General features: G+C 50.2%; 1 protein-coding gene across 1 annotated transcript in view; it reads left to right on the forward strand.

Annotated features, from left to right (window-relative positions):
- Window positions 1–6,236: 6,236 nt before the first annotated feature.
- The window catches only part of LOC147106570 (argininosuccinate lyase-like), a 33,855-nt gene continuing 27,545 nt past the window's right edge, over window positions 6,237–12,546 (forward strand). Inside the window, exon 1 of the mRNA XM_086008484.1 lies at window positions 6,237–6,356. Coding sequence (XP_085864610.1) covers window positions 6,237–6,356 — 120 coding nt within the window. The remainder of the gene's footprint in view (window positions 6,357–12,546) is intronic.

Raw genomic sequence — 12,546 nt, forward strand, 5'->3', positions numbered from 1 at the left:
TTGTTTTAGTTGCCAGTTTAGACAATGCCCGGAACCTTTGTAAAGGTTGGAGGGACGGGCCTGAGCCAAGCGCAGCCACCGCCGCCATCTTAGTAAAGGCTGGCGGGGCGGGAGTCAGCGCGCGCGTCATTGTCGGCCCGGACCGCAGCTAAGGTGAGTCCGGCCGCGCCTCACGCGCTAGCCCGCGCACCGGCCGGCCCTGAGGCGCTGATCCGTGGAAAGGGAGGGAGAGAGCTAAGGTGAGTCCGGCTGGGCCTCACGCGCTATGCCGTGCACCGGCCGGCCGGCCCTGAGGCGCTGATCCGCCGGGGGGGGAGGGAGAGGAGAGGAGGGAGGGGGGGAGAGGAGGGAGGGGGGAGGTAGAGGAGAGAGGGTGGGAGGTAGAGGAGGGGGGGAGGAGAGGGAGGAGGAGAGGGGAGGGGAGGGAGGGGGGAGGAGAGGGGAGGGGAGGGAGGAGGAGAGGGGAGGGGAGGGAGGGGGAGGAGAGGGGAGGGGAGGGGGAGGGAAGAGGGGGGGGAGGAGGGGGGGAGAGGGAGGGGAGGGACATTTTGTAAGACAAGGAACTAGTGAAGTACAACTAGACCTCCATGTTCTGAAACAAGTTGATTAAAGCCTTGCTTTATGCTCAAACCAAGTGCATAGTGAGTTTGATTACGTCAATTTAATCAACTTGATATCGACTCCACGCTTTGGGTGATTTCGGGAACAGCCAGCTACAACTCGAACTGTAGAAGGGAATTCAGACAAGTAATCGATCCATCATGGAGAAACTACTCAGACCCGCCCGTCTCAACCTGGACCCGAATTCACTTACAGCTGCTAAGGTATGGAAACACTGGTATCGTACTTTCAGCAACTTCCTCAGGGTGTGTGGTGAAAATGTTCCTGATAAATTAGAGATATTTGCTAATTATATATCTCCTCATGTGTTTGATTATATCGAAGACTGTGTAGACTATGACAGCGCTATCCAAATATTACAGCAGCTATATGTCAAGTCCCCAAATGAAATTTTTGCTCGGCATCTACTGGCCACAACTCGTCAACAACCCGGGGAATCACTTGATGAATTCCTTCAGAAACTTTGCAGGCTCAGCAAGGATTGTAATCTTAAAGCTGTTACAGCTGAGCAGTACCAGGAGGAGTTAATTTGTGATTTCTTTATTAATGGGATTGCGTCTCCCTTCATACGTCAGTGTCTGTTGGAGAATAAAACCCTCAAGTTACAGGCTGCCTATGACCAGGCATGTTCTCTGGACTTAGCAAAGAGGAATGCAGACACTTATCTTTCACCACATGCACGGGCTGCTGCTATCACTTTTAGTGACTCTTTCGATAGGCCTCGGGCGGAAGCCCTCATGGATGACGACTCCAACCCGGCTGATGACAACCCTACCCTAGAAACCTACACTGATGACGACCCCGTCCTAACGGCATCTTGGCAATCTAGAAGGAAGTGTTTCTTTGTGGAGGTGCGTTACATTATAGGAAATTTTGTCCTGCTTGTAACGCAACCTGCAATCATTGCAGCAAGAAAGGTCACTTTTCTAAGGTATACCGGTCGAGAGCTCCTGTTAGTTTTGCAGCTACTATCTATAAAACTGCTCCTCCCCCAAGAGCCACTACTAAGGTTACAGCTGCAAACTATAAAACTGCTCCTCCCGCAAGAACCACTACTAAAGTTACAGCTGTCAAGGGTAAAACTGCCCCTCCTCCCATCACAGCTGTTTTTCCCCAAAGTCTGTCCCATGCAGCCATGAAGGTTTCGGTAAATGGACACATTTTGAGTGCACTAATCGACTCATGCAGCTCTGACAGCTTCATTAGTGAGTGGGCTGTCAGTAAGTTAAAACTGCGTATTTACCCCTCGTACAGGGAAATTGCAATGGCTCTGACGACACTGACCACCAATTCTTCCGGCTTTTGTCTTGTCGACCTTATTCTCAATGGCCACACTTATTTCTCCACCCGGCTCGGGGTGCTCAAGAACCTATTCAGTGATGTGCTCCTGGGACAGGATTTCCAGAAACAACACAAAAGACTCACTTTCGAGTTTGGAGGGTCAAAGCCGGAGCTTACTATTTCCAATGTACCATTTTGTGCGCTTTCGGCGGCTTCGCTCGACAAGCCCTCCTTGTTTGCCAATCTTTCCCCCCGATGTAAACCCATAGTCACTAAATCACGATGTTTCAGCCAAGATGATCGATCCTTTATCGAGGCAGAAATCTCTCGCCTTCCAGCTGATGGTATCATTGAGCCATGTTCATCTTCCTGGTGGGTTCAAGTCGTCGTTGTCAAAAATCCTCTGAAGCAACACAAGAAACAGCTTTGCATCGATTACTCGCAAACTATTAACCAGTATACCGACCTGGATGCCTACCCACTACCACACATCGATGACATGGTCAATAACCTTGCCAACTACAAGGTATTTTCAACTTTTGATTTAAAGAGCGCATATCACCAAGTGCCGTTAAAGGACTCTGACAAGAAGTATACGGCCTTTGAGGCCAATGGTTGGCTTTACCAGTTTTGTCACCTTCCATTTGGGGTCACCAATGGGGTGGCCGTCTTTCAACGGGCAATGGATAGCCTAGTCAAACAGGAGAACTTAACGGACACTTTTCCACATCTGGATAATATCACCATTGCTGGTCATGACCAGAAGGAGCATGATGCCAACCTCCAGAAATTTTTTGACGTTCTCTGTCATCGCAACTTAACCTTAAATTAGTCCAAATCTGTGAAATCAGTACCATCAGTCAACATCCTTGGCTACTGGGTGGGCAACGGTGTCATCAAACCGGATCCGGAGTGACTTCATCCACTTCAGGAGCTCCCTCCCCCTACGAATCTCGACTCTCTTCGTCGGGCGCTCGGCATGTTCGCCTATTATGCGAAATGGATACCCCACTTCTCCGACAAGATCCAGCCCCTGCTTCACACAAAGTCATTTCCATTAGAGGCAACGGCTATTTCAGCTTTCAACCTCCTCAAGCGACAACTGGAAAAAGTTACATTCCATTGATGAAAATCTCCCTTTCATGGTCGAGTGCGATGCATCGGATGTGGCGATCTCTGCTACCTTGAATCAAGGTGGTCGACCCGTTGCATTTCTGTCCAGAACTTTGCAGGGTAGCGAGCTCCGTTATCCTCCTGTCGAGAAGGAGGCTACGGCCATCATCGAAGCGGTACGTAAATGGAGTCATTTTCTCGCTCGTCGCCATTTCACACTTAGAACTGATCAGCGCTCCGTGGCCTTTATGCTGGATAACTGGAAACGCAGTAAGATCAAGAATAACAAAATACAACTCTGGAGGATGGAATTGGCTGCCTTTGGATACACCATACATTATCGACCCGGCAAAGAGAATGTGGCCCCGGATATCCTCACGCGGGCATTCTGCTTTTCTATGTCAACTTCGACTCTGGCGGATCTTCATACTGACTTATGCCATCCTGGCATTACCCGTATGTTGCACTTTGTGCGATCTAAAAATCTCCCATTTTCTACGGAAGATGTGAAAAGAACGTGCTCCTCCTGTAGAATTTGTACGGAATTAAAACCGCAATTCTTCTGTCCATTGGATGGCTCGCTAATACACGCTATGCAGCCTATGCAGCGACTCAGCATTGACTTTAAAGGGCCATTGCCCTCCTCAATGCGAAACACCTACTTACTGTCTATGGTGGACGAATATTCACGCTTTCCCTTTGCTTTCCCCTGTCCCAATATGCTTACTTCCACACTGATCAAATGCCTTGATCAAGTCTTTTCCCTTTACGGTACGGCCAATTTCATCCACTCTGATCGGGGTCGCTCCTTCATGTCAAGCAAACTCAAAAGTTATCTCTCCCAACGGGGAATCGCCACAGGTAAAACGACATCGTACCATCTCATCGGTAATGGACAGGTTGAGAGATACAACGCTATCATTTGGAACGCTGTTCATCTTGCGCTGAGGTCACGCAACCTACCAGACCAGCAGTGGGAAGCTATGCTCCCTGACGTGTTGCATTCCATCAGGTCTCTCCTTTCTACGTCTACCAATGTCACACCTCACGAGCGATTCTTCAGCTTCCAGCATCGCTCCACCCATGGGACATCCCTACCGTCATGGTTGGCAGCTCCCAGCCCTGTGCTGCACCGAAGATTCGTCCGATCATCTAAAACCGATCCTCTCGTCAACGAGGTAGAACTCACGGACGTCAACCCCACGTACGCGCACGTGCGGTACCCGGATGGCCGGGAGTCCAACGTTTCGCCCCGGGACCTGGCTCCCTGTCCGGCCGGTTCCATGGACCCAACCAATAGAGGGACCCATGGGGATGATGCTGACACTCTGCGCTCCCCCGAAGATGACGCCCTACCTGGGACATCGAGAGATCTGCCAGCTGCCACACCATATCCCCTTGGGGAGCCGAGCGCTCCCCATGTGATGGCCACCCGAGGCCAGGACGCCGGTCAGTCCCCGGCTATCCAACAGGATGAAGCCAGTTCTGCGCCTGTGGGGACCCGCACCCGGAGTCACGATCCCCCCAGCCTCCCTCGGGTCGATTCACCGGTACGGATCAAGCAGCCCAGGGCCCAAGACACGGTCTGGGGAGACATGCCTTCTAGCCATAAACAAAAATCTAAGAGACTGCAGCTATTCATGGTCCACCTGATCCGCTAAGAGGAAGTCATCGGACTTCCAAAGCTTGTAGGCAGGAAGAATGTTATAAATCTCATCATTCATCAAGGATCTACTCGTGAAATAAAGCTTGATGGCCAGCTGGTGGCACCGTCCAAGGAGTATAAATATTCAGGCGTCGGCCCCAGCTTTCCAGGGACATTTTGTAAGACAAGGAACTAGTGAAGTACAACTAGACCTCCCATGTTCTGAAACAAGTTGATTACAGCCTTGCTTTATGCTCAAACCAAGTGCGTAGTGAGTTTTATGTCAGTGCCCATTTCCGGTTTTGCCGGAGGCAGGATGGGGAGGGGAGGGCGGGCAACCAACCCTCTCCCAGGGGGCGTTACCACAAATGATACATTGTAATGAGGCTGGAAGCCTCTTTTGTCACCTCCATTTTGTGTTTAACTGCCTGTGGACGGGTTTCACACAATTCATGAAACCCGGCAGTTAAACCGAGGTGGGGACTGGTGGATCCAGGAGGTATGTGGCTTTATACCTACCTCCTGGATCCAAAATCCCAACCATACCCATGTCCCACGATTGGAGCCCCACCTCATGAGGCCTCCGATCACACCCCAGGCCTCTCTCCTTCCCCCGCCTCCCCAACAATGATGATGAGGCCGGCCACGATCCTCTGGCCCCAATCCTCTATCCCCCTCTGTCCATTCCTGGCTGACTCCCCCCCTTCAGCCAAACCCCAACCTGCAATTTCTGGCCGACCGCCCCCCCCCCGCCACCGCCCCTGCATGATCCCCATCCCTTGCCGATCCTCTCTTTCCCCCCCACAACCCCGACCCCTACCAATTGTCTTCCTCCTCTCAACCCCTGTCGATCCTCTCGCCCCCACCCAAACCCCACCCCTGCCGATCCTCTCACCCCCTCCCGAACCCCACCCCTGCCGATTCTCTCGCCCCCTCCCGGTCCCCGACCCCTGACGATCCTCTTTTCCTCCCATCCCCCACCCTGACACCCGACCCCAGACAATACTCTCCGCACCCCCCCACCCCACCCCTCCCCAACCCCGGCCAATCCCCACCATCGCCCCCCCGGCCCCTGCCCCCATTCCCTGACCCTGACTGATCCTCTCTCCCCAACCCCGGCCAATCCCCCCTTCACCCCTGATCCCTGACACTGACCGACCCTCTCTCCCCAACCCCGGCCAATCTCCCCCTTGCCCCCGATCCCTGACACTGACCGATCCTCTCTCCCCAACCCCGGCTGATCCCCGCTTCGCCCCTGATCCCTGACACTGACCGATCCTCTCTCCCCGAGCCTGGCTTATTGCCGGCCCCCCTCCCGCGATCCCTCCCCTTGAGTGGCCCCTCGTTTCTGAGGCCTATCCGCCCGCAGCCAGCCAGCCTCCCAAGCTGGCTGGCTGCGGGCCAGAATACGAGGCCTCGCATTCAAATCAGGCCCCGCCATTAAAGTCGGCAGGGCCTATGGGAAACCCGGCCTCTCAGGTTTCCCACCCCCCTCGGAGATCCACCCCCCAGCCTCCCTTGAGAAAATTCCGGCCATTATCTCTCTTTATATATAAAGTAAGCAGAACTGATTAAAATGCTTAACTACTTTTGTGGGTATTCTAATAAAAAAGATTTGTGCAATTTATTTTTATTTCAGAAGCTGATTGGAGAAGCTGGAGGAAAATTACATACTGGTCGAAGTAGGAATGATCAGGTAAGTTGGATTCACGCTAGAATCATAAAATCTTGCAGCACACAAGGAGTGCGTTCCAGATTATAACCACTTGCTGTGTTTATATTAAAGAAAATCTCTTCACCGCACCCCCTCTGGTTCTTTTACCAATTATCTTAAATCTGTGTTCTCTGGTTACTGACCCTCCCACCAGTGGAAACAGTTGCTCTTTATTTATTCTATCTAAGCACTTCATGGTTTTGAAGACTTCCATTAAATCTTACTTAACCTCTACCCCAAGGAGAACAATCCCAGCTTCTCTCGTCTCTGCACATAACTGCTCTGTCATCCCTGGTATCACTCTGATAAATCTGCTCTGCACCTTCTCCAGGGCCTTGAACTCCTTCCTAAAAGTGTAATGTCTAGAATCGGTCACAATACTCTAGCTGAGGCCTAACCAGTGATTTATAAAGGTTTAACATAACTTCCTTGCTTGAATCCTAGGGGATTTTATTTTCTTTCCCTGGCCCAAGAATGCTGAGGTGAACTATGACACCATAACTGTGATCAGTTAACTCTGCACGGACCATGGACTACACCCGGAGGCCTTCTTGGTCTGTATGGCTGAGCTACTGGGGGAAAAATTTGTGTTCGCCAGCAACTTCAGTTAACGGAAATGGCTGCAACACTAACCGAGTGAAATTGGTCTGGGGGGCATGGAGATAGGTGGTGCAGCGCCCACCTTCCGTGCAACATCATCCAGGTGGCATTGCTGGAGGGACCCGAGACGAAGTTTCTGTCCAGGTCCGGCGTTGCAGCTTCCCACAGTCTCTGTGAGTGAAGCTGTGGAGCTCGCAAGGAATTGTGGGCAATGAAGATGTCTGAGAATTAAAGGGGCCATGCACTCTGAAACAATACAAAATAAAATGCAGTGAATCAATACATGTTCCAACCCTTTCTGTCTTTTAACAAATAATCAATATTTAAAAGAAGTTCCAAATGTGAATATTCAGCTGTTAAAGCTGAATTACCTTCCTGACCTCAACAAATGGGAAAATTGCCTCAGCACTAACACAAATGGCTCAGCAAGCCAGGGAAGGGGCACCGAGGACTTCACATGCTGGACTCCAGCTTCGTGCAGGGGGTCAACACTGTAGGAGCAGCTCTCTACCCACAGAGGCCAGGAGGCCCTCTAGAAAGAACAATGTGGGAGAACATCACTGAGGCTGTCACTGCCAGCAGTGTCGCCCCCCACGATCTGGCTCCAGTGCCCAAAGAAGCTTCATGACCTCAGACCACTGGTCAAGGTCAGTGAATGCATCTTCAAAAGCCGTCTCCTACCAACTGCACCACTAGTCTCACACACTGCTCAATGCACGACCCCCAATTGTTGTGTATGCACCTTTAAGGGAATAACTGGTCTCAGACTGCAGTACCGGCAGTGACCACCCCTGTATAAAAGGCCCTAGCAGGCTTCTGTAGTTTCAGTTTCCAGGTTGTCTGTATTCAGTAAAGACTTGTTATAATCAACTCCTGCAGTCCGTGTCTCAATTATACACGGACATAATACTGGCGACGAGTAAGAAACGAACTTACCTGCAACTCGGCAGCACCTCAGACGACATTATTGAAGGTCGAAGCCAGAAGAAAGAAAAAAAAATAATCCAAAGAAACTCGAGAAACGGGCGTCGACCGTGGGCAACCGCCCTCCAAATCCTCGAATTGAAAAGTGCAGGAGCGACTGTCGAAAGCCAGGCTTGGTTCTCCAGTCTGTGGTTTCCCAGCTAATCGGGCTGGTGGCAGGTAGTGCACTGATCCTTCCTGGGCTGCGGCGGGCTAGAGCTCGATCGGGTGGCTCTGCAATGGGGCCGGGCAGCAAGTCGGGAAGCAAAGAGAGAGAGAGAGGGTGGAGCACACAGGGCGCGGCCGGTGCTTCGAAGCCGGGCAGCGTTCAGACCTAAGAAGAGGGAGGGAAGTGTCCCAGAGGGTCTGCTCCACGACGAGAACGGTTCTTCAATTAACGGAGCAAATATTGAAGCGCGATAGAAAAATAAAAATACCGCGGAGAGCGGCGTTGGCAGCAGCGATCGAGGAGGCGCGAAGACCACAGGGCGTTGCCATTACAGGATAGTAAAATAAATATAATCGCCAGCAACAGCGTTGGCAGCAGCGGCAATGGTGGGAAAGCGCGGGAGGCGCCATCTTAACTCGGCGGGGAAGAAGGAAAAGCGCGGGAGGCGCCATTTTGATCCATCGGGGACGAAGACAAAGCGCGGGAGGCGCCATCTTAGATTTTCAAGATGCCAAAGACTGGCGATATCACTGCCTTCGATAATGCAATAGAAGACTGGACCACGTATGTGGAAAGAGTCGAGGTATCTTGTGAGGCAAACGAAATAGCCGATGAGAAAAAGGCATCGGTATTGCTAAATTTAATGGGCGCAAGAATGTATGGCTTATTGCGAGACCTGATTACTCCAGCCAAACTGAAGGCGAAGAGTTTTAACGAAATTGTTGCTATCCTACAGGAACACCTAAATCCTACACCGCTGCTGATAGCATAAAGATTTAAATTCCACAGGAGAAATCAGCATAAAAATGAGAGCAATGCTGATTACCTTACGGAACGACGCAAGCTATCAAAGCACTGCCAGTTCGGAGCAGGACTGGCAGATACCTTACGGGACAAATTTGTCTGTGGACTCCTGAGTGAAGGAACCCAGAAGAGGTTACTCTCAGAGAAAGAGCTGACGCTAGATAAGGCTTTCAGCGTGGCAGTATCGTACGAAGCAGCAGCAAGGGGAGCTGCGGAAATACAACAGAAGCCACAGGAATACGGCACCCACGAAATGACATGGGGATTTGCAAAATGTTATCGCTGCGGCAGAACAAACCATGACCAGAAGGACTGCTGGTCCAAGGACAAAATATGCAGGCAATGCGGAAAGATGGGACACATTGCATGAGTTTGCAGGTCTGGGAAGAAGACCAATGACAACAAAAAGGCTACTAAGGAACCGTACAGGAAAGTACAAAAGATGACGGACATTCGTTCCAAAGACCAGATGAGCGATAGTGAATCCGGGAACAAGAGACTAAGCTGTCTCAAGCTTCACAACGTAATCGCAAAAGAGGATCACCGAACCATTTGAGTCACCCTCATGATAGCAGGGTCCCAAGTCAAAATGGAATTGGATACAGGATCAGCTCTAACCGTCATGAATTGACGAGACTATGAGCGGCTATTCTCACACATACCCTTGAGAGAGACATCCATTGTCTTAAGGACGTATGCGGGGCAAAAAGTATACCCCAGAGGAAAAATAAGGGTGCCTGTCGATTACAACGGCAAGAAAATACGGAAATTGTATCTCTACATTCTGCAAGATGGTGGACCACCGTTATTGGGATGTGAATGGATCAGAAAGATAAGTTTAGACTGGCACTCCATTCAGGCACTGACGGTGGCTGGTAAGAAGGATGACGACGTCACTCCTGGATGATTGTCAACAATCTTAGCTGACACCAAAGAGGTATTTCAACAAGAACTGGGCACTCTTAAAGGCGTAACCGCCTCAATAAAAATAGAGGAGAATGCAATTCCCAAGTTTTTCAAAGCAAGACCGGTACCATATGCAATTCGCCCAGCCGTCGAGGCAGAGCTGGAGAATCTGGAGAATGCAGGCATGTTATCTAAGGTAGACTGGAGTGAGTGGGCGACACCCATCGTTCCTGTCATGAAGAAAATGTTAAACAATAAGTCTGAGGAGCCAAGGAAGGTTCGCATCTGTGGGGACTTCAAGGTGACGGTGAACCCAGTCCTTCACACAGTACAATATCCTCTTCCAAGGATAGAAGATATTTTCGCCTCACTATCTGGAGGGAAGCATTTTACAAAAATTGACCTAGCACAAGCATATTTGCAGATGGAGGTTGAAGAATCCTCTAGGAAGTATCTCACGATAAACACTCACAAAGTTCTTTACCAGTATAATCGACTGGTATTCGGAGTAGCATCAGCTCCGGCGATATGGCAAAGAGCGATGGAACAAGTCCTGCAAGGGATTCCGGGGGCTCAGTGTTACTTAGACGACATCCTAGTGACAGGTGAAGATGAGAGTGAACACCTTGCCAACCTAGAGCAGGTGCTCACTAGACTACGTGAATATGGGCTACGAGCCAATCGCCCCAAGTGCGAGTTTTTTAAGAAACAGATATCGTATTGTGGCCACGTGATTGATGAAGAGGGGTTGCATAAGTCCCCTGACAAAATTGAAGCGGTAGTTAAGGCTCCAGCGCCTGAAAATGTGTCGCAACTGAGTTCATTCCTCGGATTGGTGAATTACTACCATAAGTTTTTGCCGAATTTGTCCACAATTCTGCATCCACTGAACGCCCTACTGCGAACGGGAGTAGCATGGAAATGGAGCGATGAATGTAAGCGGGCCTTTCAGGAGAGTAAGGACCTAATCACTTCAAGAGAAGTATTGGCTCACTACAACCCATCACTACCGATAAGACTGGCGTGTGATGCGTCTCCCTACGGTGTTGGGGCGGTACTGTCACATAAATTCCTTGATGGTTCAGAGAGGCTGATAGCTTTTGCGTCACGCTCGTTAACTTCAGCCGAGCGTAACTACGCCCAGATTGACAGAGAGGCCCTCAGCCTGGTGTGGGGGGTGAAGAAGTTCAATCACTACGTGCACGGTCAGAAATTTACTCTACTAACTGATCATCAACCTCTCGTCTCCATTTTCAACCCTCAGAAGGGCGTACCGATAATGACGGCACAACGGCTACAGAGGTGGTCCCTTTTCCTAGGGGCACACCAATATAACATCGAGTACAAAGGAACTAAACAGCATGGGAATGCTGATGGATTGTCGCGCCTACCATTGCCAACGGTGGAAGAAGAACTGGCAGTGGATCCAGTGGAGTTATTCCACTCAACTATAGTCGAATGTCTCCCTGTGACGAATGCAAACATAGAAAAGGAAACACGAAATGACCCGACACTCTCCTGGGTCTATGATTTAACGGTGAAGGGATGGCCAGCACATGGCGAACCACTGCTGCCAGCATTCTCGCCGAGAAGAGAACAGCTGTCAGTGTGCAGAGGAACCTTGATGTGTGGATCCAGAATAGTAATTCCACCCAAATTGAAGGATAGAGTGCTCAATGAGCTTCATGAGGGTCATCTGGGAGGGGTAAAAATGAAGAACATAGCCAGAGCGTTTGTGTGGTGGCCGGGAATCGATAGAGAAATTGAAGAGATGACCAAGAGCTGTACAGGATGCCAGAAGGTCCAAAACACCCCACCACAAGCCCCTCTACATCCATGGGAGTGGCCCTCATCTCCATGGCAAAGGGTGCAAATTGATTTTGCTGGTCCCTTTATGGACTCGATGTTTTTAATTGCGGTGGATGCACATTCAAAGTGGCCAGAGGTAATAAAAATGTCCTCAACCACCACAGAAAAAACTATCACAGTCTTACGAACCATATTCGCCAGGAATGGGCTGCCTGAACAGATTTGCTCTGACAATGGACCACAGTTTGTGTCTGAAGAGTTCCGGAGGTTCTTAAAGAACAATGGTGTTAAGCATTACACATCCGCCCCATATCATCCAGCCACTAATGGATTGGCCGAGAGGTTTGTTCAAACATTCAAGAAGGCTATCAAGGCAATGTGTAATGAAGATATACCCCTACAACACAAGGTGGATAACTTCTTGTTTGCCTACCGGAATGCGACACATGTGGTTACCAACCAAACTCCAGCCATGATGTTCTTCAATCGAAGACTACGATGCCGCTTGGATTTGGTTAAGCCAAACGTCAGAAGAGATGTGGAGAACAGGCAGTTTCAGAATATGAATGAAAGGCCGACCAGGAGTTTTAAGATAGGTCAACCAGTTTTGGCCCAGGACTACCGCACAGAGAAATGGCAGCCAGGAATGATCTGTACACGGCAAGGACCTCTAATGTATACCGTGGACGTTGGAGAGAGCATTGTAAGAAGCCATGCTGACCAGATTCTAGAGTCACTGGAAAACGGCAACTCCACACCACGATCTGATACACCTGGCGATGAAACCGAAGTACCAATTGCATCTACCGCAGAATCGGTGATATTGGAAGCAGACGAACCAAACAACGACATTGATCCCGACTCAACCTTGCCAGAAGAACCTGATATCCCAAAGAGGCGTTATCCAGACAGAATCAGGAA

This window comes from Somniosus microcephalus, chromosome 15 (assembly GCF_052327205.1).
Source record: "Somniosus microcephalus isolate GS21.2 chromosome 15, FLI_Smic_1.0, whole genome shotgun sequence".
Lineage (NCBI taxonomy): Eukaryota > Metazoa > Chordata > Chondrichthyes > Squaliformes > Somniosidae > Somniosus > Somniosus microcephalus.